The 24590-nt window shown below is 35.5% G+C and overlaps 1 protein-coding gene across 1 annotated transcript in view; it reads right to left on the bottom strand.

Moving 5' to 3' along the window:
* LOC128996257 (procathepsin L-like) overlaps positions 1-15258 on the bottom strand; it is a 40575-nt gene extending 25317 nt beyond the window's left edge. Inside the window, exons 1-5 of the mRNA XM_054421455.1 lie at positions 15157-15258; positions 9857-9952; positions 9291-9440; positions 7550-7741; positions 4108-4293 (exon numbers count right to left, since the gene is read on the bottom strand). Of these exons, the coding sequence (XP_054277430.1) occupies positions 4108-4293; positions 7550-7741; positions 9291-9440; positions 9857-9952 (624 nt within the window). The 5' untranslated portion in view covers positions 15157-15258. The remainder of the gene's footprint in view (positions 1-4107; positions 4294-7549; positions 7742-9290; positions 9441-9856; positions 9953-15156) is intronic.
* Between the last annotated feature and the right edge of the window lie 9332 nt (positions 15259-24590).

A 24590-nucleotide genomic window follows, 5' to 3' on the forward strand; every position in this document is an offset into this window, starting at 1 on the left:
TTCACAGGTGAAACTTTATGAATGTAAACATTTTGTTGCTTATAAACCTTATTTTACCTATAAACACATTAGTAACATATTTAAATGCTAAGCTAGGAACTACAATCAAGGCGGGAAGCCTACTGGCTTTCGCAATGCCACTGGAAAAATGTGATTTAATTTAAGGAATATGGTCAGCTTCTACGCATGCTCAAGTTTTGGTAACGACAACGGAGTGACCCGTGAAGAGAACGTTGAGCTTTGAAAAGATAAGCTGAAAAACAACTGGCGAATGTCAGGCTCGTGCGTCACACCATGAAGCCTGTGGCGCTTGGGTCACATAGCCTAAATTAAAGTATAAAAAGTATTTAGCTAATAGTCCAGCATCTAGAGGGGGTTGAGTATGCACTGAAAGTGTAACTCTTTTTGACTTTTGATTGTTGTTGGGGGCATCTTGGAGATGACAAAAACCGATGTTGTCGCCCTCCCAGCAGGTGCACAACTTTGGGGGGAGGGGGGGAAGGTGCTCTGAGACGCGTTCTAGAAAATCGCGTATGTCTCGTGAACTAGACACGATAGAACCAAGCTCTAAACGGCATTGTATTACCAACCTTATCTGCTTTAAAAAAGTATGCAGGAAAAGTCCCGTATCTATGATATTAGTTGAGTTATTTAACAATTTATTTAAAAATTTGAATAAAAACCCCTAAATAAAGTTAAACTATTCATTAAAACCCCTTTAAAACAACAAACAGTAAAGTTTTTCATCATGCATAATATGTTTAACACGCTAAAGTGACTTTATATGGTGATTATATCGAAATATTACAAGGTTATGCGAGGTTTCCGATAAAGCGGCACGTTGACGCGGGTGACGCCGCTGCGCGCCAGAAATCAACCTGTTGTACAGACTTGTAAAAATTGGGTATGTACCGAAGGTGTAACAAATTTTGACTTTTGATTGTTGTTGGGGGAATCTTGCAGATTACAAAAACCGATGTTGTCGCCATTCCAGCAGGTGCACAACTTGGTGGGGGGGTAGTAGCGCTGAGGTGCGTTCTAGAACATCGCTCATATCTCGTGAACTAGACACGATAGAAACATGTTTTAAACGGCATTGTATTACAAACCGCATCTGCTTTAAATATTTTACAACGAAAAATCCCATATCAATGATAATAATTTAGTTATTTTACATTTTATTAGAAATTACAAATTTAAAGTCAAAATACCGTTTATCTACGTATATAACTCTCATAAAACAATGAATAGTACTGTGTTTGGAGTGCATTCTATGTTCAACACACGAATTACAAAAAATTAAGTGTACTGTACTTTCCTTAAAATAATATGTACGGATTTTTTAGAGTTAGCGAGAAAATAATTATAAGCTGTTTTTAACACTAGGCTATTTAAATATAAAGTTTAAACAAAAATCTAGGTACAACTACCAAAGAAAATGCTTCGGTTTGCAATGTATACGGTTTTTTAAAGAATATTAAAATAGACTTAGAAATGCTGTACTTCATTTTAAAACTTAACTACCATATAAACTACACATAAAAAAACAATATATACTATTTCGGTCATCTTGTTTGAAACGGTCTTAAAGATGAGGATTTCTACATTTTTTTTAAACATTTGCAGTAGGAGCAGCAGGATGACTTGTTTGAAAAGCAGCTACAAGTTGATCTAGAACAAGTCATGCATTTACATGGCTTTAGCAAATTTGTAGGAGGCAGGGTCAAAAGAAGGGGGCGCAATTTTACTGAGCTGTCTTTGGAAAATCCGTACTGGAATAGATCTAAAGGCTCTATTACTGCCGCCAAGGACTTTTCCCAAAAATATAGTTGGGCACTACACCGTAACAGGTGTAATTTGAAGCTGTCCGGTGTGTAAGGAATTTTACTAATGTCCTTGACGGCAGATGGATTAGTTGTGATTTCTATATAGCGGCTGTCATTGCACGTGCTTCCTTTTCTTCTTAATCCTGCTGCTCCTACTGCAAATGTTTAAAAAAATTGTAGAAATCCTTATCATTAAGACAGTTTCAAACAAGATGGCCGAAATAGTATCCATTGTTTTCTTATGTGTAGCTTATATGGTAGTTAAGTTTTAAAATGAAGTACAACATTTACAAGTATAGACTTGGGAATGCTTTACTTCATTTTAAAACTTAACTTAATAATATTCTTTTAATAAAAAACCGTATACATTTCATACTGAAGCATTTTCTTTGGTAATTGTACCTAGATTTTTGTTTAAATTTTATATTTAAAATAGCCTAGAGTTAAAAACAGCTTATAATTATTTTCTCGCTAACTCGAGAACTCCGTACATATTATTTTAAGGAAAGTACAGTACACTTAATTTTAGCGAATTTCCCATATAGGGAATAAGCCATTGCCGTAGTACTCATGGTAACACCTGGACTCGGGACAGATTTTTTTTTCGTTTTGAGGTCCCTAAAAACACCATCCGTTCAAATTCATATATATATTTATGTGTCCGTTAGCACGATAACTCGAGCAAAAATGATCCGATTCTGATGAAATTTGGTATAAACGTGTAAACCTACATTTATTCGAACGAGTTCGCGAACCAGCATGATCGGACTATGGGAACGGGGGTTTACAGAGGGGTTTTATGGGGTAAAAATATGTTTTTCCCATTTTTACCATAACATTTTGCAATTTCTCTCCAAACCATTTTGTAGAGCTTAAAAAAACAAATAATTTAGTATATTGAACCGTTATTATGCGCCTAATGGTTACGGAGATAATAAAAACAAAATTAAATTTAAAATTGTCCTGTTATCCTTATGAAGAACAAGTAAACTGTTGTAGTTTGCTTGTTTATGAACATATTTTGATCAAATGTGGAAAATGTTTTTATTTGTTACTAAAAACTATTAATATAAAAAAAAAACAGTTTTACCCTCCCTGATGCAGCAAACCTAAGTACTTGAACTAATTCTACTTAAATAGGAAATAAATGTTATATTTTTTAGTAGACATTTTAGTGTAAATCCAATCAGGCAAATGGATATTCGCTTAGTCTGCAGGTTTGCTGCGGCGGGAGTATTTTGTAATTCGTGTGTTGAACATAGAATGCACTCCAAACACAGTACTATTCATTGCTTTATGAGAGTTATATAGGTAGATAAACGGTATTTTGACTTTAAATATGTAATTTCTAATAAAATGTCAAATGACTCAATTATTATCATTGATATGGGATTTTTTGTTGTAAAATAATTAAAGCAGATGCGGTTTGTAATACAATGCCGTTTAAAACATGTTTCTATCGTGTCTAGTTCACGAGATATGAGTGATGTTCTAGAACGCGCCACAGCGCTACTTCCCCCCCCCCCTCCCACCACGTTGTGTACCTGCTGGAATGGCGACAACATCGGTTTTTGTAATCTCCAAGATTCCCCCAACAACAATCAAAAGTCAAAATTTGTTACACCTTCGGTACATACCCAATTTTTACAAGTCTGTACAACAGGTTGATTTCTGGCGCGCAGCGGCGTCACCCGCGTCAACGTGCCGCTTCATCGGAAACCTCGCATAACCTTGTAATATTTCGATATACTTACCATATAAAGTCACTTTAGCGTGTTAAACATATTATGCACGATGAAAAACTTTACTGGTTGTTGTTTAAAGGGGTTTTAATGGATAGTTTAACGTTATTTAGGGGTTTTTATTCAAATTTTTAAATAAATTGTTAAATAACTCAACTAATATCATAGATACGGGACTTTTCTTGGATACTTTGATAAAGCAGATGAAGTTGGTAATACAATGCCGTTTAAAGCTGGTTTCTATCGTGTCTAGTTCACGAGATATACGCGATTTTTTAGAACGCGTCTCAGAGCACCTTCCCCCCCTCCCCCCCAAGTTGTGCACCTGCTGGGAGGGCGACAACATCGGTTTTTGTCATCTCCAAGATGCCCCCAACAACAATCAAAAGTCAAAAAGAGTTACACGTTTAGTGCATACTCAACCCCCTATAGATGCTGGACTATAAGGACTTGTGTCCTAGGATGTCAAGGAGGAACAAAAAACGAACCATTTTACTATTACTCCACCCACCAGACATCTACGTCTTATATCAGCTTACCTGAGCCTCGTAGGGGTAAGAAGACTCATATTCGATTCCCATCGCTGACTTAATGTACTCGAATGTGCCATTAATAACCCCTCCATCACAGCCTTCGGAAAAGATTGAGCAGTCAACAAGTTGCTGCTCACTCAAAGACACCAGCTTTTCGGTCTTTATGTAGTTCTGCCCTTCCAAACTGCCAGTCTGGAACAGGTAGAATGTATTACGCCAGAATTTCTAAAAGTAAGAAATTTAGTTAAAAGGTAGGCCCTTATATTTTTAATTGTGGAGGATGGACTTAAAATGTTATATTATTTGGAAGGTTATTGTCACGATTTCTATCACGATAAATACGTAACTTCTTGCTCTTGTTTCTTACTTAAACGATGTACAATAAAGTTGTCTGCTTGCAATATTGAGTGGAGATAGCATATTTACCCAATAATTTTCCAACGTCAATGCTACATCTGTTTCTTGAAAATGAGATACATACTTGCAGTATCCAATGGCAATGGTATGTTTGGTTCACGTAAATGTAATGTCTATTTGCAGTATCCAAAGTCATTTATAAGTCTGGTTCACGTAAATGAATTGTGTTCTTGCAGAAACCAAAGTCAATGTTTCATCTCCTTTTCATGAATTAAATGACTACTTGCAGTACTCAATGTCAAAGATTTGGTTCGCATAAATATAATGCATATTTGCAGTATACAAAGTCAATGGTAACCCTGCTTCACATAAATAAGAAATCTACTTGCAGTTTCAAAAATCAATGGCCACTTGTCCATTTGGTAAATAAATAAGATGCCTGCTTGCAGTATGTCAAAGTCAATGGTACGTCGGGGTCATGTAAACCAATTTTTTACTTGCAGTATCCAAACTTAATGTCACATAGGGTTATCGTAAATGAATTATTTACTTGCAGTATAATAAGTCGATGATTCATATAAATGAAGTTTGCCATTTACACTATCAAAAGTCAATCGTCCGTCTGGTTCACATCAGTGAAATGTAAACTTGCAGTATCCAAACTCAATGGTATTTTTAGTTTATATTAATGTCATTCCTATTCGTAGTGCCTGATCAAAGTCTGCATTAATTTAATGGTACGTCTAACTCACATAAATGGAAACGCTACTTGCATTATCCAAACTCAATGGCAGGCCTATATTTTGTTCACATAAAATGAATGGCTATCCGGAAAATCCAATTGTTCTTTCCTTTTTTCTCTAAGGTTATTTGTAATGTGCTATTTTAGATTATTTTTTAACTAACATACGTTGCAATACTGGACAAGAACTTGCATCAATTTACAAAATGAGGACAATCGGTGTTTCAAATATGCTGTTTCAGCAAATTTGTCGAAGATAAGCATTCCTTTAGACCAAGCCGTTATTATAGTGAAGTGACTCTTAAATATAATCTCTCAGGTTCGTATAACCCAGTGTCTTTAAAAGATATAGAACAATTTGAAAAACAAAAACTGAATTCGTCTGGCTTGGATGAATCTAATAATGTGTTTCCCACCCAGATTACATCTCATGAGCGTTAATCCCATACATATAAACTACTTCTCACAAACATACATTTCACTTCATGTTTACATAAGAAACTTCAATGCACTCTTATCAAGACAGCGAAGATGATTCTCACTATTTGCAAACCGTGTTTTTAGTACGCTGTAAAAGCATTTCGGATGGGGGTAAGGAATGGGTACTTAACCACCAATGTTTCTGTAATAGTAAGGATGAAGTAAGAGTTAAATTACCTCCACCTAGTTATAATTTTAGAAATATATTTACCTGTAGATGTGCAGAATCCCTTTTAAAAATAAAAAAGGCTGAAAATAAGCACAAATAAACGATATCAGCATTCTGACACATACTTTCTCCCATAAGTTTGTTGTTCCTTGTAAGGTTGTCCACCTTTATCATATTATGCGGTGAGAGTAAATATACGGAAATGGGATTTGTCAAATTTTGTTCAGAATTTAAAGGACTATAACATACTAAATTTTTATCAAAATCGTTCGGGCCATTTCTTAGAATATCCCTTCTTTTCCATTATTTTATGGGGTTTTATGAGAAAAACCCCAAAAATTAAAAAAAAAGAAAAAAACTTTCAAAGTTGTAAGGACTATAACATACTATGTTAAATCAAATCCGGATTTTTTTTCTTAAATCCTATTTTTGAATATTTTATGGGGTTTTATGGGAAAATAACATAATTTACAATACCTTTTGAACCGTAATTTTTACAGAAATGGGATTTTTACTATTTTGCTCAGAATATAAAGGACTATAACATAGGCTACTAAGTTTTTATCATAATCGTTTGGGCCATTTTTAAGAAAATCAGATTTTTCCGTTATTTTATGGGGTTTAATGGGAAAATCCCCATTAAAAAATCATGATTTCTAAAAAATAAAAAATAAACTATCAAAATTGTAAGTGCCATAACATACTATGTTAAATCAAAACAGTATTTTTTTCTAAAATCCAATTTTTTGTTATTTTATGGGGTTTTATGGAAAAATAGCATAATTTACAATAACCTTTGAACCGTATTTTTTACAGAAATGGGATTTGTACCATTTTGCTCAGAATATAAAGGACTATAACATAATAAGTTTTTATCATAATCGTTTGGGCCATTTTTAAGAAAATCCGATTTTTCCGTTTTTTATGTGTTTTATGGTAAAATCCCCATTAAAAATCAAAATTTCGAAAAAGTAAAAAAAATGACTGGAGATAAAATGGATTAGAACCTACATACCAAATTGCATCGAAATCGGACTACAGGTGTAGTCCCTAGCTCTGTACACATCCAGAGTGTATTATTAACTAAAATTATTAGTTAATAATACTTAAATGTTCAATTTACCATAAAAGGTTTTATTAATATTTTCATTTATTGGTTCAAAGCCTCGTATGATTATTTCCTTCTTTTCCTTCACATCAATGTTGTCAGATAAAAGATATAATACATCTAAATTAATAGATAATATGCGCGTTTTCTCTAATCCTCCGCGGTGCGAGCGTTCAGTGGTGTAGCGTAGCAGTAGCCATCCAGCCTTTCCATGCGGGGTTGCCACTTCGGACGCCGCGGTCTTAGTTAAAGGCAGCCGTGCCACAGGTCAAGACTGACCAGGCACAAACGATATCTAGATCCAAATTTATATGATATTGGAGGATTTTATAAAATCATTAAAGTATCTGGACCAAGAATAATTATTCATTTCGTCACATATGACACAAGGTTTAGATTAGGCTACTCAATAACATGATTAGGGTTTAGGCCGTTCCCTTTTGACATAAGTATACCTATTCCACAGTCCTATTTTCATACACCTACCCTTCCCAACTGTAGTTCCCTTTTTTGTGACAGACTGTACACAAAAGTTTCATTTTATCTGTAAGTTATAAACTTAAAACACTACACCCAAGGCTGGGCCACTTACCGCACTGAAGGCATAGCTAGATCCACACTTTCCTTGGTCCTTGACGGGGGTTACGGCTCCCTTCTTCCTCCAGTCAACAGTCTTGGGAACTTCGAGGTTCTCGTCGATCTCAAACTCCTCAGTAGCTCTTCTTCTCGGGTAGTAAATATTGGGCGGTCTAAATCCGCCCAACTTATGGATCTCATCACTGGTCTAAAACCAATTTAGTCAATTATACAACCATTGACTTTTAAATAGTGAAGAAGACACTATTCGATATGGTCCAAATGAAGTAAATTGATTGGCATGCAAAATCTTTGAATGAGAACCTTGCAGAGCTTTTAAAGGCAAAATTAAATGTTCCCCTTTTCATTATCCATCTCCGTACATAGTGGAGGAAGTATTGTACTATGGAAAAAGTATTGTTTTCTTGAAAATTTTGAGTTTGAGCTTGGTCTGTAATATCTGTTTTGGGTCCCTTAGAAATCGTCGAAAGTGATTTTCGAAGTGTTTTCTGTGTTCAGTTCAATCAGTTCAAAAATCTTTGTTCAAATATTGCATGGTAAAATTTTACATTTAGCCATAATATTCAATCTAAAATATATTATTGACATATTTGATCCTGTTTATATTTCAATGTTTCGAAAAAGTACATGAAGTGCCTTATGTTTTTTATTTAATTTATAAGCTATTACCGTAGTATGCCCGGTAAGACCTGGGCCCGGGACTGATATACTTTTTAAGTTTGAGGTCCCTAGAGGCCAAAAACACCATCAGTTCAAAATCATATATATATATATAAACAATTTAAAACATTACAAAAACATTAGTACCCTTTTACCTCATTTTAATTATTTTACCCTTTTAACTTATTTTAATTAATTAAAAAGGTACTAATGTTTTATAATGTTTTCAATTTGTTTATCAGGGTGGTAAAAAAGTCCCTGGACAGTTTAATATTTTAAAAGATAATGTAGATAGAGCTACAATACTTGGTACAAAGTTACAGGGCATAAAACTCTATTTTAACACATATTCAGTGATCCAATAACTCTTCAGGGGGACGGCCCACAAGGAGTCGGCAGAAAATCTTAAACAGAAGCATAGGTCAATATGCACATCAAATTAAAGGTCCTTTTTAGTAGAATACAATGCCGCAAACCGCACTTCAAAAGGTTGATCCTGCACAAAATGACAGTTGTTCAAAGATTTCTTGAATCCGTCATTTTGAATCTTTGAATCTTTATGCCCTGTAACTTTGTACCAAGTATTGTAGCTCTATCTGCATTATTTTTTAAAATATTTAACTGTCCAGGGACTTTTTTACCACCCTGTATAGTAGTAGCCGTAATAACAATCAAACCTATTATAAAGGGTAAGTAAAACGTCTGGAGACCCCCTGTTAATTTTTAACGGCCCATACTAGAAAAACTAAACTCGGCAGACCTTTATGGCATGTTATGAAGTACTTTTTGGGCATAACCGCCACTTGCACATCCCTAAAATGGGGGATTTTGGGGGAATCTCAAAAATTGTTAATGGTAAGACCCATCGAGTGACCCCTCATTTTTAAGGTCCTGGTAAAAGAAAATCTACGTGATCTGTACTGTTTAGCCTATTACTATGATATCATACAGCCCGCATAGGTACATTATAGCAATCCATACCCATACGGTCACACCATAGTCATAATATAATAAATATGGTATCAATATACCTTTGTTACTAAGTTCTTTTAAAATATAGATATTTTTCATCTCACCCAGTCAGCGAACTGGTTGACTCCTACGGTAAAGGTAACTTCTCCTTGCTCGAACTTCTTGTTGTGACAACGGATGAAGTTGAGGTTGTTCATGAAGATTTCCTTTCTAGTTTTATCCTCCTTATCTCCATACTCTCTTGCATATCCAATCTGAAATTGAACATTATTAATTTCACAATATTTTCAATATACGAACATTGATTTATTGAATGGTAAAAGTTGTAGTAAAATTTCATAGAAAGATTACGTTTAAGTTATAACAACTTGACTGGATAAATCCATTTGGCATTACTTAGGGCCGCTTCATTTAGTATCCAAAGTAGTATGATTGGATTAACTTTAATTTATATTTCATCAACAACTCCGCTGAACATTTCTTACATACCAATTATTGTCTCTGAATTAACACAAACAACACAAAAAAACATAATTTTAGGTTGAAATAACTGATGTAAGATTTTTAATTTTAAAGACATGTGAAAAAACTTTATAAAATATATTATTTGCACTTTTGTTTTAGAGGCCGTAACAACTTTCTTTAGTCAGAAAATATGAATATGCATTACCTTGAAGAGTTCCCACTGGACCTCGTCCTCATCGGAGTAACCGATGTGGCTGGAGTAACCCAAAGCAACGAGGGTAAACAACAATAACAGCTTCATCTTGAATACAAAGCAACATTGAAATAATCAACAATAATATCACACATACAGTTGTAGCCAGTTTTTAAATAAAAGTAAACGTAGTTGAAGTTAGCCACTGACGGATTGCATTAACGTAAATTACACATTTTTGCATAGTATGTAAATTGTTTAACCAACTCAAGCTGATAGGACGACTTACTGTGGGCTATAGCACCTTTTAAGTCATGTGGCCGGTTATGTAAAATTCCGCCCGAGTTTCATTTCGCCCGTAGCCTAATTAGTCTCAGTTCGTCCACGGTTCTAGATTAACCCTTACAATCCTCAGCTCTACCTGCGTCAGGAGTCTCATTCCATCCACGGAGGCGAAGCCCCATCTCCTAGGTACGCACCCTCCCCCAACTATGACCCCCATCACCTTCCACCTCCGACTACACGGTTATTGAAACTTAAAATATTTGTTTGACAAACCAGACAAACCAAAAGAATTTCCTTTATAGTATTAATTTAAAGTTGGAACACAAAGATCTCAGCATTAAAATATAAAGTTGCATGTGTCCTTATTGATTGGTTAAGTTAAGCTGAAATAAACAAAAACTGAATACAGTAACACCTTTTTGTCCATGGTAATGATGTAGGCCGGGTAAATACCCAGTGGGTGGGTATATATAAATTGGATATTTATAATTTTTATTAAAGCCAGAGAAGATTGAGATGTTTTTTGCAATTATTACTCTGTAAGGATAGTAAAAACAATTATTACTCTGTAAGGATAGTAAAATGATGATAAAATGCGTTAAATAAAATTTTATATGGTCAGTACAAACATTTTACTTCTGGTTATAATCGCCATAAATACCCAGGTCTGAGCATAAAGCATAATCGGCAAAAATACCCTGGTCCCATGGTTGCACTGGTCCTGACTACTGATGATTTTTTAATTTCAATGATGGATATATGCATTATTTTTTTTTAAAGTGAAGAAAAATAATTTTTAAAGTAATAATTATTATTTAGAAAGACAGGAAAATTTTACCTATTAGTGTCCTACGTGTAAACAACTTAAGAAAATAATTAAAATTCAATCTGTAGGATGGAAGGATTTAATTATATTTTTGTTCCAGATCTTTTGTTGGTATCAATGGTATCAAAATAAAAAATAATAATTCTATAAACTTGTGATATAAAATATTTGAATCTGTGGCACAATAAATTTTCCAATAATTCCTGGATATTTATAAATTTAAATACATTTGTTTATGTTATTTAATTGGTTATAAATTTATAAAATAATAAAAGTTTAAATAGTCACAGCCTTTGTAATACACTATTTTTTAGTTAGTTAAATTTAACTAATGTTACTCTTTTTAAGACACAAAACCCCATGCTTATTTCGAAACTTTATGTATTATAAAAAAAGTTCTAAATTATTAAATAAAAGGTACTAGCAAAGCTTCAAGTGACTGTAAAACTATCCTAGTGGGTGTTATAGACTATCCTAATTTATCATGTAATGATAACAATAACATATTTAGGGGTAAATATAAATAAATTTCAATCAATTTCATAAATATCCAAAATTCACAGGTATTTATGGATTTTGGGTATTTACCCCGAGTTTTAAATACCTGGGTATTTTACATCACTAATGGTAATATATGGTAATACCATGAAATACTAACAAATAATCACACCTGAGGTAATAAATTGAAAGAATAACAAAAAAATATGTAAGCTGAGGTATTTTCGCATAGTATGAAACACAATGTCGTGGAAAACGTTATGCTTAAATTTGAGTAATTATAGTTGCATCTTAGAGTTGTTTGAAAACTTGTTAGAAACTAATTTTAAATATCTCTATTTGCGTCGTGAAGGATCGCCTACATTATTTCTGTTCTACAAGTTTGAACTGATAACATCTAATGAATGCTAAACACCCTGCTTCAATTCGAGTTAACATGTTGCAACAAAGTTTTTCCATCATTGAGAATAGAAGAAAACTGATGCTTTACTGAGACCTGTGTTAAGTATTTCAAGTTGGGTAATTTCTTTATGTATTTCTTTGATTTGAGGCATCACCTAAACCAACGAAATTTCTCCGTAGGGAATCCTGTAAATTGGGATGATGTCAACTATTTCACGTGTTTTATGTTTGACCCACAAAATCTGGGTTAAACACAGTCATAATCTGATTTTAATATGCTAACGCAGCAATCAGCAACACCATTGAAAGTTAATTAACGTATTTTAACGTGGTGTCTGTCAGTCACAGTATATGCCCCGCATCGGATCATTCTCACGTTGTTCAGTGGAGTTTCTCTTAATACCTGTCCCAAAGTTTTGAAAGTGTGGATTCATTTGTCAAAATAGGTTGGATAACTCTTGTAGCTGTAAGATTTGGACAACAATTTTCATTTTCTCTTTAGGAACAGCGTATATTATTTGAGTCTCCTGAGTCATAATAAAAATAAACTTGATCGTAACAACTCGATCGTTGAATACGTCGTTGGATGGATTGCAGCGTTATCGTATATTTCTGTTTGCCATTAAACACTATAATCCAAATAATTTAACTTGCTTACTAAAACATTTTAGATGGGGAGACAATCATACAGTAACTAACAGCACATGGGCAGTAAATCTTATTAATCTGTTATGTCGCAAACATTTATAAATATAGATATACTGTTGAAGCTTTTCAACCCAAAGGAATGTTCCAGATTATAAAGGTTTAACATTTCTTTATAACGGCATCGTCAATAAAGATACATACCACTTTATATTTTAATGCTGAGATCTTTGTGTTTCAACTTGACATTAATACTATAAAGGAATTCGCTTGGCGGAGGGCCTTTTCATAGTTGGGGGAGGGTGAGGTCCTAGGAGGCGGGGCTTCGCCACCGTGGATGGAATTGGACATCCTGAGGTAGAGCTGAGGATTATAAGGGTTAATCTGGGACCCTGGGCAAATTGAGACTAATTAGGTTACGGGCGAAACGAAACTCGGGCGGAATAGGACTACACGATTTGAACTAGCTTAGTAACACAAATAAGGTAAACAATAGAGTTTTGGATACAATTGTTATCTGTGGCTGGTTCACAGTTAAATATTCCAAATAATACATTTGAGGCTGTTTTTCACAAAACGATGTTCTTAAAATTGTCAACAGCAAGTCCACATTGCGAGGATATTAGCTTCAGTATTATCAAAAAACAATGATTGGTGACATTGTGAATGCATTGCCTATTTTACTACAAGTAAACAGGTTTGATTACGGGTTTTCTACCTCCAAACCTAAGCTTCAGACTAAACAGATCTCCCTTCAAGGGCTTTTAAGCCACTTTTAAAAATACTGATCACTGCCTACACATCATTATACAAAATGTCCAACTCCATAAATACTTGGTTCAAAATATTGAAAAATATAAAATGTTGTTGTATTTCCTTTAAATGCCGTGAAACACCGAGTCACGGGATATCTGGTGATTTAATAGCAAAATATTGCATTTTCTGAGGTCTGAACTTAAAATATTTTTGAAAATAAAAAAAATTATACATCTGCCAAACTATAATAGGGGTCTTGAGCCATGAATTACCGAGCCATTAAGCTAATACTTCGTACCCAAATGATATTTAACCTTATCCGGGGACTTAGAATTACTACTTCAACTCGAGCCTGCCTCCAACCTACAGCATTGTCTTGGGGTTGCTTCTTATCTCGAGCGGTGAGTTGTGTATAGCTCATGTTTAGCGCAAAGGCCAGATTCTGTCCTCCGATGTGACCTGCTCACTCCTAAGACCTATAAGGCATGCTAGCATGCTAGATAGCCAGTCCTGTAAATAAATTTGTATCCTCTTTGTCTATCTGGACGTAGGCAAAACGTAATGTTCAGTTCAGGACTGGGAACCAACAAACATAACACTTAACTTTCGTTTAGTGCTATAAATCGCCTGGTCCAGCGTCCCCGAGTCTCCTGTTCCAAGCTCTCCTGCCACAGCTGGTAGGCGCGGGTGTGTTCCTCTGTTCGTGCCTGGTCCTCCCCACGGCGCTGATAAATTTCCTTCCTCTCCACCACCAGAAGTTTGACGGGGATGACTCCAGCAACCACCAGGACGGCGGGTTCGCACACTGTTCGGTAGGTGGATGCAACTCTTAGTGCTGCCTGATGCTGCACTCGGGCGAGCCGCATCCTATATACCTCCTTATTGAGAGCGTCTGCCCACACCTCCGCACCGTACAAGAGAACGGACTGGACAGAAGACATTAACAGCCTTCTACGGCTGGACCGAGGCCCTCCGACATTGGCCATCAACCGGCTAAGAGAGGAAAGCACCCTAGCGGCCTTGTTCGCCGTACGGAAAATCTGATCCCACCAGCTAAGCTTACTGTCCACCATAACCCCAAGGTACTTGGCAGAGCGAACGGTCTGGACTTGACGGTCTGGAGTGACGGCCCCTACCCTCATCCGCACGATGGTGTCAATCCGTTTTTTTGTTAATATATCTCAGTTTTGCTCAAAGCGAGCGAGACACCGTGGTCTGCCATCCATGCGTATAAGGTACGCATAACTCGGTTCAGCTTTAGCTGAGCCAGCTCAACGCTACGTGCAGCAATCAAAACTGCAACGTCGTCTGCGTACCCAAAAAAAAACAGTTTCCTCAGGCATTTCAGACCTCAGAAGGCTGTCATACGCGATTAATATCTTATTCGTAGCTAGGCCAACAGAGTCACTTAACGGCAAAACATAAGGCAAATGTTGAATTTTGTAATTTTTAAATGAGTTGTGTAGCAAAATACAAACTTTCCTAATTGTTTTAGGGCCCTAATTCTAAAAATTTTTAAAATACTCTTTCAATAGATCCCGAGTTATATATCACAGACAGACAGACAAACATACGTAGCTCATAATAGAGTATAAGATTATTATTATTTGACAATTGTTTTACTTATTCTGGCCTGTTTTAGAACGTATGTCCTACTGCTGACTAGTTAAGTCAATATGTACACACGTAGTTCACATTTTTATGTTGTGGCTTGGACTCTTTATAGATTTTTATTTAAGATTATATTTGCTTGGTGTAATACCACTAGATAAAATTGTTCCATTGCAGTGCAGATGTTTTAATTTTAACAATTACTAATCTAAAATATAATAACTAGTAGAAATTTTATCAAAAATGCTTTTCAAAAAACTGATTAAAATAAAAATAAGTAGCAGCTTACCTATGTTGTTAAACAAAATTACCAAAACAGAGCCTTTTCTTTGCAGCCAATTTATAGTGAAGCAAAGAAGATGAGCTGACTAATGAAAAAGCTAATCAAAACCAAGATAGCTTGAAAATGATAAAAACTAATTGTTATACAATTTTCCATTATAAAGATGGATAACGATAAAGATTGATCATTGTAGCTGATCATTGAAGCTGATCATAATTTTTTATTAGTCATACGTTTAAACCAAGTAAGTTTTTAATAGGTGCGCATGCATAAATTAATACATCTGTATAGTCCAATGCTTTGTTTAGATTCCATTGTTCTATGCCAAGTGTAAAACATGATTTTGGTAAGTATGTGGATGTGTACAGAGCAACAGACCACACCTGTGGTTTGATTTTAATTACATTTGGTATGCGAGTGCCAGCCCATGGCATCTCCAGGCGTTATTTTCACTTTTATTTTTACTTTAATGGCGATTTCCAATAAAACTCCAAAATAAATGGGAAAATCACATTTTTAAAAGTCGCTTGAGCAATTCCGTTTAGAATTGACTATGTTATGGTCATTAAAACTGTAAGCAAAATGGTACAACCTCCAACGCTGTAAAACTTAGTGTTCAAAGGTGTCTGCTATTTCCAGGATTTTATCTATAAAACGTCATAGTTACCCCCATGACTTGTCAAATTTTAGGGTACGTCCACAATGCACGCTGGTACAAGCAGGAAGCCAGATTCAACGTCCACAATGCACGCTGGTATAAGCAGGAAGTCAGATTCAGATTTTCGGCGCCGAGTGCCTGACTCCGGTGGGGTGGCCATAATGCAAGCAGGTTGTAAGCTGTACCTGTCTATATTCCCGCAAATTCTTGCAGACGACAACAGGGTTTTTCAATATTTCAGAATGAGCTTGCACACCTTTTATTTAATCCTCATAAAAATCGAACACAAGCTCGCCAAAACTGTGGAAAATATCACAAAACATTGAATTTGCATATCCCGCTGAGGTAAATCAATTTATTTAAGTAAGTTAAATGGTTTATTTTGTAAAAATGCAATATTAAAAACAATTTAATTAAACCAGCAGATAAATTTAACGTACAATGTTGCCATATTTCAAAAAATGCACTGTATTGCTATTTGCTGGAATGTGTTGAACTTTTGATATCAATTGGTCGATATCCATGGTTAATGTACTGAAACACTTATACACTTAAAACAAAAACCAAAACAACAGTCCGATAAAGCAGGTTGTCTGAAACCAGAATGAACAATTCATTCCGGTAAAAATCGGAGTCAGACTACCTGCGCGCAGAAAATCGGCGCGCAGGTGCACTATGGCCGCTTACGTTTACTAACATGGGATGATAAGCGCGCCGAGTCTGACTTAATCGGCGCCGACAGTCTGACTCAGAAAACCAGCGTGCATTGTGGACGTACCCGATTTTCTGCGCGCAGGTAGTCTGACTCCGATTTTTACCGGAATGAATTGTTCATTCTGGTTTCAGACAACCTGCTTATATCGGACTGTTGATTTTTGTTTTTGCATTGAGTGTATAAGTTTTTCATTACATTAACCATGGATATCGACAAATTGCTATCAAACGTTCAACACGTTCCAGAAAATTGTAATAAGCACATCAAAGTGCATCATTTTTAACAAATATAGTAACATTGTACCTTAAATTTATCTGCTGATTTAATTAAATTGTTTGTAATATTGAATTTTTACAAAATAAGCAATTTAACTTACGGAAATAAATCTAGTTACTTCAACGGGACATGCTATTTCAAGGCTTTGTGATATTTTCCCCAGTTTTTGGCAAGCTTGTGCTCATTTTTAAGGTGTTCAAGCTCATTCTTAAATATTTAAAAAACCTGTTGTCGTCTGAAAGAAGTTAATAATATGTATAAAACCTGTATAAAATATGTATAAATATGTATATAATATGTATGAATCAATGTACAGTATCCCTTAAATAGGTCTCAACACAGACAGGTCCGGCTGACAACCTGCTTGCATTATGGCCACCTCATCTGAGTCAGACACTCGGCACCGAAAAGGTTTGTTGACAAGCTAATAGAAGAAGGCTTGTATCAGTTTTTTGGTACAATTTTTTACATCCTAAACAACAACCAAATTTACTATGTGTATAATTGTTTAAACTTACCTTGAACTATTCATTGAACATCAATGTGTAATATATTGTTTTTTTTTCAAATTTAACAAGTCATTACAAAGGTACCATTGTAAAATATTTTAAGTTAAATGTTACCCCATTTTGACAATATATTTATATACGCATTGTCATACAGTTCTACCAAAATGAGATCTTGCGTTATACATTTAATTAATTGCTTCATATGCTCAATAAAAAGCTTTTATTGGTATACTTCAACACTTAAACACGAGTTTGCATTTTTTCAAAGATCAATAGAAATAAAAATAGTTGAGATGCAGTGTAAATAGTTGAGAACCCGGTACCACACGGACTGAAGTCCCGCACAATTTATAGATAGTACGTGGAATGTGTTTTTAAATGATACGGAAAATATATTAAAATGTTCTCTATTAAGCTCAATTCATCCACATGAGTTTGTTATCACCGTTTTACTTTAACAAACGTGAACAAATAGTACACATTACTTTAACATTCATCACAACATCCTAACTGTCTAAAACACACTCAAGGCGGCCGTCGAGTAGTTTCTGACATGATTAATCCGTTAAAGGTAAAACAAAGAGTTTTTCTTGTGTTCAGCGACTACAAAACAACACCTTGTAAGTCTAAAGCTTTACTCTGATGCTATACAAAGTAATTGCATTACCAAACAAACCTTTGATGCTTATATTTCCATAAACCGGTTTTGAAATACAATAATTATGTTCTGTCACCTTGTTTGACCAATTAAATGATTGTAACAGGATGCATTTTGTTTGCACAGCTCACCAATCATTTTTAAACCTAATTCTTTACAACCATAAAATTTACATATAAAGTCATATTTTGACAAACAGGAAAGTTGTACTAGTCTTCTACATATTTTGAATAGTTATCAATACTTACACTATTATTCAAGTGTTTAAGCACTTTCTTCTCTTAAAGGGAGCGAGCTTGGCCCCACCTCTACAACACCACGACCACACATACCCCTCATTCTCTTCTTTCCCTTCCTCGAACCCTAGGTATCAAATCCCTTGTTGGTTGTAGGTCAGAGGGTCCCAGGGCAACCCAGACAAGGGTCGGTCGTAAAACATTTGAGCGAGTGCGGTCACAGGGTCCCAGGGTTACCCCTCATTAGCGCTGGGACTCTCTGGCAACTCCAGCCAAGAGATGATTAACGCGCAGGCCACTGAAATACCCCACATGTAGGGTAACTGTTGGAAATAAATTATTTTGCGTTTCAGTTGCATTGCAACCTTTACTATATGCACAATTTACTATGGAGGTAAAACTCGATGTACCACTAGTTTCAAGGAATATATCTTTGGTTTATCTATTTTAATCAGCCTCGTTGAAATATCAGAATTAATAACTTTATTGAGATGTAAATCTATCTTCCAATAAAAATATATTTAATGACTGGAAAAATTCAAAAGAGAAAAATAAACAATCAACTATAAATAAAAGACCAATGTAACAACTGACACACTGTACTATATCTACACAATAATATCATACAAAGATCTCAAGGGGTCTTCTGTGAGTAAGTATGCTAATCAAGTACGTAAATATTTAGTTACCATACCTCGGATCTGTTTAGGACTGTCCATGCTTCTATATCGACCGAGGGCTTTGCTTGCTGATTGTTAATGAAATATTTATCTATCTATCTAAAATACTAATGTTCGGGAAACACTTTTATGTATGAAACGTTTAGGTCATATACAATAATAACTTCGTGAAAAATAATAGCCTAATTTATGAAAAAATATATAATGATTAGATAAGTTTATATAGATTAATTATATACTTACACATAAAAAGACGTCAAACAGTAAAATTAAAAGTATACAACTATTTACTACACAGGAATTGACATGAAAACAGAGGAAAAACTACCGATATACTGTTTATAAACAAATAATGAACATTTTAAGGAAATTCTATTTATTTTTAACGGAATAAGGATACGAATAATAATTATCAGTGTCAACTCGTTTTGATGACCCTTGCAAAACTATTTTAAAACAATTTAAGTATATGTGAAGTATGTAGGGCCTACATGTGTAGTTCAAAACTGTTGCATGTCTTAAAAAGCTTGAATGTTTAGGAATTTATATTATACGAGAGTTTATGCTGTTTAAAGTTATTTGGCAAAACTGTTAAACATATAATATATTACAAAGCTCAGCTCACTAGCTAAAGTTAAATTAATATTACCACGAACACATAAAATTAACAAACGTAAATTTTAATGACATTGAGGTGAACTTTGCATGTTTGGTTAAGACATTGGATGACTCTCTGGGCTCACTTAAACAGCTGGAGTCCCTCGTCAGCGATCTTCATCTTGAGAAGGTGGCTCTGGAGACGAGAATTGAGCTGGAAATTCAGAGAAGACGCACAGATCTAAATGATTCTTTTAATGTTCAAGAGAGTTTATTACACGAAAAAGACACTATCCTTAGAGAAAATGCTGATAAAGCAAGTAGACTAGTTCAACTTAAGTCTAATTTTAATGTTTTGGAACAGGAATGTGCTTCCCTTAAGTCTTCTCTCTCAGATAAGGACTGTATTATTTCTAGTGTTAGAGATGAGCTAAGTAAGTGCAAACACAACAACTCAGATTTACTTAGTACTGTAAATGTTTTGAAAACTCAACTTGAAGAAGCAAATGTTAGCTCATGGCACAAAAGCAGGTGGTTAGATGACAAAGTTATTGATTCTTATTTTGATTTATTCTCTAAAAGTAATTTTAACGTCCTGAATAAGATCTTGTTCATCGGTCCCACTGTCTCTCAACTTGTGAAGCATGGCAGTAATAAAGACATTGAGACAGCCTTATCTGATCTTTCTTTTAATTTGTTTGACTATGCCTTTTTATGTATTAGCAATAATCCTGCTGTTCTTAAAGATGATTCAGGTAGCCATTGGTCTCTATTGTTTATAGATAATAAGTCAAAGAAAGTATTTCATCTAGACTCACTTAGTGGTACACAACAACAAAACAGCTATGAGTGTGGTCTTAATGTTTTGGTTAATTGCAAACTCATATATGAAAAATACTGTTTATGCCCTAGTTTAGTTGATGTGCCTTTTTCTGAGTGGTACCAAGGGCTCCATGTGAGACCTACTCCTAAGCCTATGGACAAAGGTGTTGAAGTAAATGTAAGTAACCCAGCTGCTAGTAACAAACAACAATCAGTAGAGTGTATAGACAATGATTTGCAGGTTCCACTTGTGGAAACTGACAATACTTCTGAAAGTAATGTTCTGAGTAATGGTCCAGTTTCTAGTAATGTAACTCAAAAACAGTGGAAAAAGGTTAAGAGTAAAAACAAAGCAGGGAAGAATAAGGGTACAAAATTGTCTGTGGCTAAAGTAGTTGATAGCGTAATGCAGGATGGTTTAGAATGTAAAAACAGTTTTAGTTCATTAGCTGATGAAATTGAAGAGCTTTCTGAATCAACCAATGTTGTACTCGTAAAATCTAGTAAAGAAACACTTGAGGAGGGTAATATGCTTGGACCATCCTCAGTTTATCCTATGGGAGGAGTGTTGTTAATTGGGGATTCAATGCTTAGACACTCTGGGAAAAAGTGTGCACAGAACGGGGCAGTACTAGATGTCAATCCTGGGGCAAACATTAAAACAATTCAAAGCAGACTTGAATTGTATGAAAATGCTAAGCCAAATGTTGTCTATTTGCTTGTGGGTACAAATGATCTTGTGCATGGGTATAATGGGCGTCCTGGCTATAATGGGGGGTGGGGAAAACGTGCGGCATTGCATAGCATGGCTAGCCTGCTATCTGCAGCTAGGCAGAAGTTCCCTGAATCCAAGATTGTTGTTAACAGTGTCATCTGTCGAAGAGATATCAATCGTAGAGCCTTAGAACACTTCAATGATCAACTCGATCTAATGTGCAACAATTTCCGAGTTCATTTTGCAGAGGCAGATTTTATAATTAACAAAAGTCATCTAGGAAGGGATGGCCGACATCTTGATAGAAGAGGTAATGCTTATTGGAGAATTTATGTTCTTCTACATCAGCCAGGTGATCGGAACCTTTGATTCCACTAAGCCTGATTGGTCCAAACGAGATGATAAAGTGATCGTATCATGTGATGTTCCTAATCCTGATGTTTCGTGTAGAGCTGTGATTGGTGAGCCTTCGTCTTCTATCTTATCCTCTTCATCGGGAAACGAGCTCATCCTTCAACATTCACCACTCGAATAGCACATGTGAACATGCGCTCCCTCAATACTGGATTTGAGGAGTTGCGTTCTCTTGTTGATGATTTCAGGTTTGACTTTTTAGGGATTTCTGAAACTTGGCTTAGGCCTGGCATGTCCTCTGATCCTTACAACATTTTTGGTTACAATATGTTGCGTTCTGATAAGATCTCTAATGAGAGTGGAGGTGGAGTTTCTCTTTATTTGAGAAGCGATCTTCGTTTCACTCAGGTCTATATTTCTAACGTTGACAGCAGTATACAATATCTCTGTGTTCTTGTAAATATCAAATCCAAAAGGTTGTGTGTTTGTGTTGCATATAGATCTCCATTAGTGTTGTATTCGTCTTTAGGTTCTTTGTTGTACTCCTTGTTTATAGACTTCTCCCCAGAGGCAGACAGAATTGTTCTATTGGGCGATCTGAATGTTGACATGCTTGATGCTAGTAAGCCCTGTACAAAATTCTTAAATAATCTATTGGATTCCTTGGGGCTTACACAGGTCGTGAATGAGCCCACTCGTTGCACAGCGACATCATCTTCCCTAATAGATCACATCATAGTTGATAAATGCCTCAACCCATTTGTTGAAGTTGTAAATACGTCAGAAATATTGGATGGTAGGGGGAAGAAAATCACCGACCATAAGCTGACTTTCTGTGAAATACCAATTTTTAAGGCTAAAAAGTTTGGGAAATTTATTTCCTATAGAGACTATAAAAACTTTGACATGGCAGTTTTTTTGAGACTTCTTTCAGAAATTAATTGGAATCATATTTTGGCATCAAAAGATACAAATTGTATTGCAAAATTTATTTCAAACAACATAATCAATGTGTTTGATAGCTGTGCCCCTGTAGTAAGGAAACGTGTGACAAGAAATAGGTCACCATGGATTACTTCCAAAATTAATAGCCTTATCAAAGAGAAAAATAAATTAAGAGCTATACATAACAGATGCCCAACTGCCAAGCAATCATACATCAAATGCAGAAATGAGCTGAATAGTGCTGTTCGAAGGACCAAGAAAGAATATTTTGCGCACAACCTAGATTGCAAAAATTCTAAGAAGTTCTGGTCAACACTGTCTAAAAGTGGCGTTTTAGAAAAATGTGAAAAAGAAAGCCCTTTTCAACTTCTTCCAAATGAATTAAATATGTTTTTTGCAAGTATGGGATCAGGTAATAGTATTGACCAAAAGAGATTGGCATTCTATCAGGAAGATTACTGTGGAGAAGTTGAGAATAATTTCAAATTTAGAGCTGTCACCAAAGAGCAAGTTATAGAAACTATGAATAAAATACGTTCAAAGGCATCTGGTATCGATGGCATATCAATTGATATGTTAAAAGATGTTAGCCCTTATTGTGTATCAGCAATAACTCATCTGATTAATGTGTCACTAGAGACTGGAGTTTTCCCTGATAGTTGGAAGCAAAGCATTGTGATTCCGCCCCCAAAGTGCTCTAATCCAACTACGAGTAGCCACTTCCGCCCAAAATCAATTCTGCCTGTTTGTTCGAAAATCTTAGAGAAAATTGTTGTGGAACAGTTGGTAAGTTACCTGGAGGAGTCGGACATACTTTTAGAATCACAGTCAGGTTTCCGTAGAGGGTTCAGCACCTGCACTGCTCTTCTCAATATGACTGATGAGCTTCTTCAGGCCAAGGATCAAGGGTTGCACAGCTTTATGGCGTCACTTGATTATTCAAATGCTTTCGACTCTGTTCATCACGACATGCTCATATCAAAGCTCAGGTTTCTAAAATTCCATGAGAGTACACTCAAATGGTTTTCCTCATATCTTTGTAACCGATCCCAGGTGACTAAGGTGAATGGTAGGTGCTCTGAGTTGATTCAAAGAGAAATAGGGGTCCCTCAGGGGACTTGTCTGGGTCCAATACTTTTCATATTGTACACCCATGACCTCGATAGCGTTCTGAAATTTTCCACTTTACATTCCTACGCTGATGATTGTCAACTAGTTCTTTCCCACGCTTCTTTTGATTTTCATGAAGCAGTCAATCTCATCAACACTGACTTGCTAAGGGTAAAGCAATGGTCTGACGATCACGGTCTAAAATTGAATCCTGAAAAGTGTACTGTGCTTCATTTCTGGTCTTCTGGTTTGCAGCCTAAAAATAGTCTTATTGGAAAGGTAGAGCTTGACGGTCAAATTCTTGTGGTGTCTGATTCTGTTAGGGTGTTAGGTATCAGAATTGATTCTCAACTCAATTTTCACTCACATGTTAGTTACATTTGTCAGAGAGTCTCAAATAGGTTGAGAATTTTACACCGTTTGAGAGGGATACTATCTGATAATGCTAAGCTAGAATTGGTCAAATCAACAGTCTTCCCTATTATTCAGTATGCACTTCCATCGTTTGGTGAAGGTCTTACTCTTGACTGTAGAGTTCTTCTTACGAGGTTGCAAAACCTAACCCTAAGGTTTGTCTTCAATCTGAGGAAGTTTGATCATATATCTGCCTATCGCAAACAGGCTAAGGTACTGAATTACTCGTACATCTGAAGTACTCTTTGGAAAAACAATGTTTTCTACTAACTGTTTTAATTGTTCACAAGACACTGTCTTCTAATTTGCCTCCCTATTTGAAAAGGAAACTTATGCCTCGAACATCAGTTAGGGAACGCTGTACTAGGCAGGACGGCTTGCTTGAAATGCCGAGAGTGCGGCGTGAGATAGGTAAAAAGGGGTTCTCATACTTTGGACCCCAGGCATACAACACCCTCCCAAGAAACATGAAAATCATATCATGTAATTCATTTAAGGCCAATTTAAAGCTAGTTTAGTTCCACTGTTTGTAATTATTGTGTACTTGTAAACTTTTTGTGACTTTGAGTTGTCTTGAAAAGCAGTTTGTCTGAAGACCGCTTTAAATAAATGCATTTTATTATTATTATTATTACTATGCTGACTTAGTTGACAGCACAATAATTCCAAATTTGACTAATAAAGATTCCTTTGGGGATAGCCCCAAGCAGTCCAATGCTGTTATTGCTGATAAGTCTAGATTTAAGTTTCA

This window comes from Macrosteles quadrilineatus, unplaced genomic scaffold (assembly GCF_028750875.1).
Source record: "Macrosteles quadrilineatus isolate MER2022 unplaced genomic scaffold, UCM_ALF_1.0 Scaffold_6__1_contigs__length_79288215, whole genome shotgun sequence".
NCBI classification, from domain to species: domain Eukaryota; kingdom Metazoa; phylum Arthropoda; class Insecta; order Hemiptera; family Cicadellidae; genus Macrosteles; species Macrosteles quadrilineatus.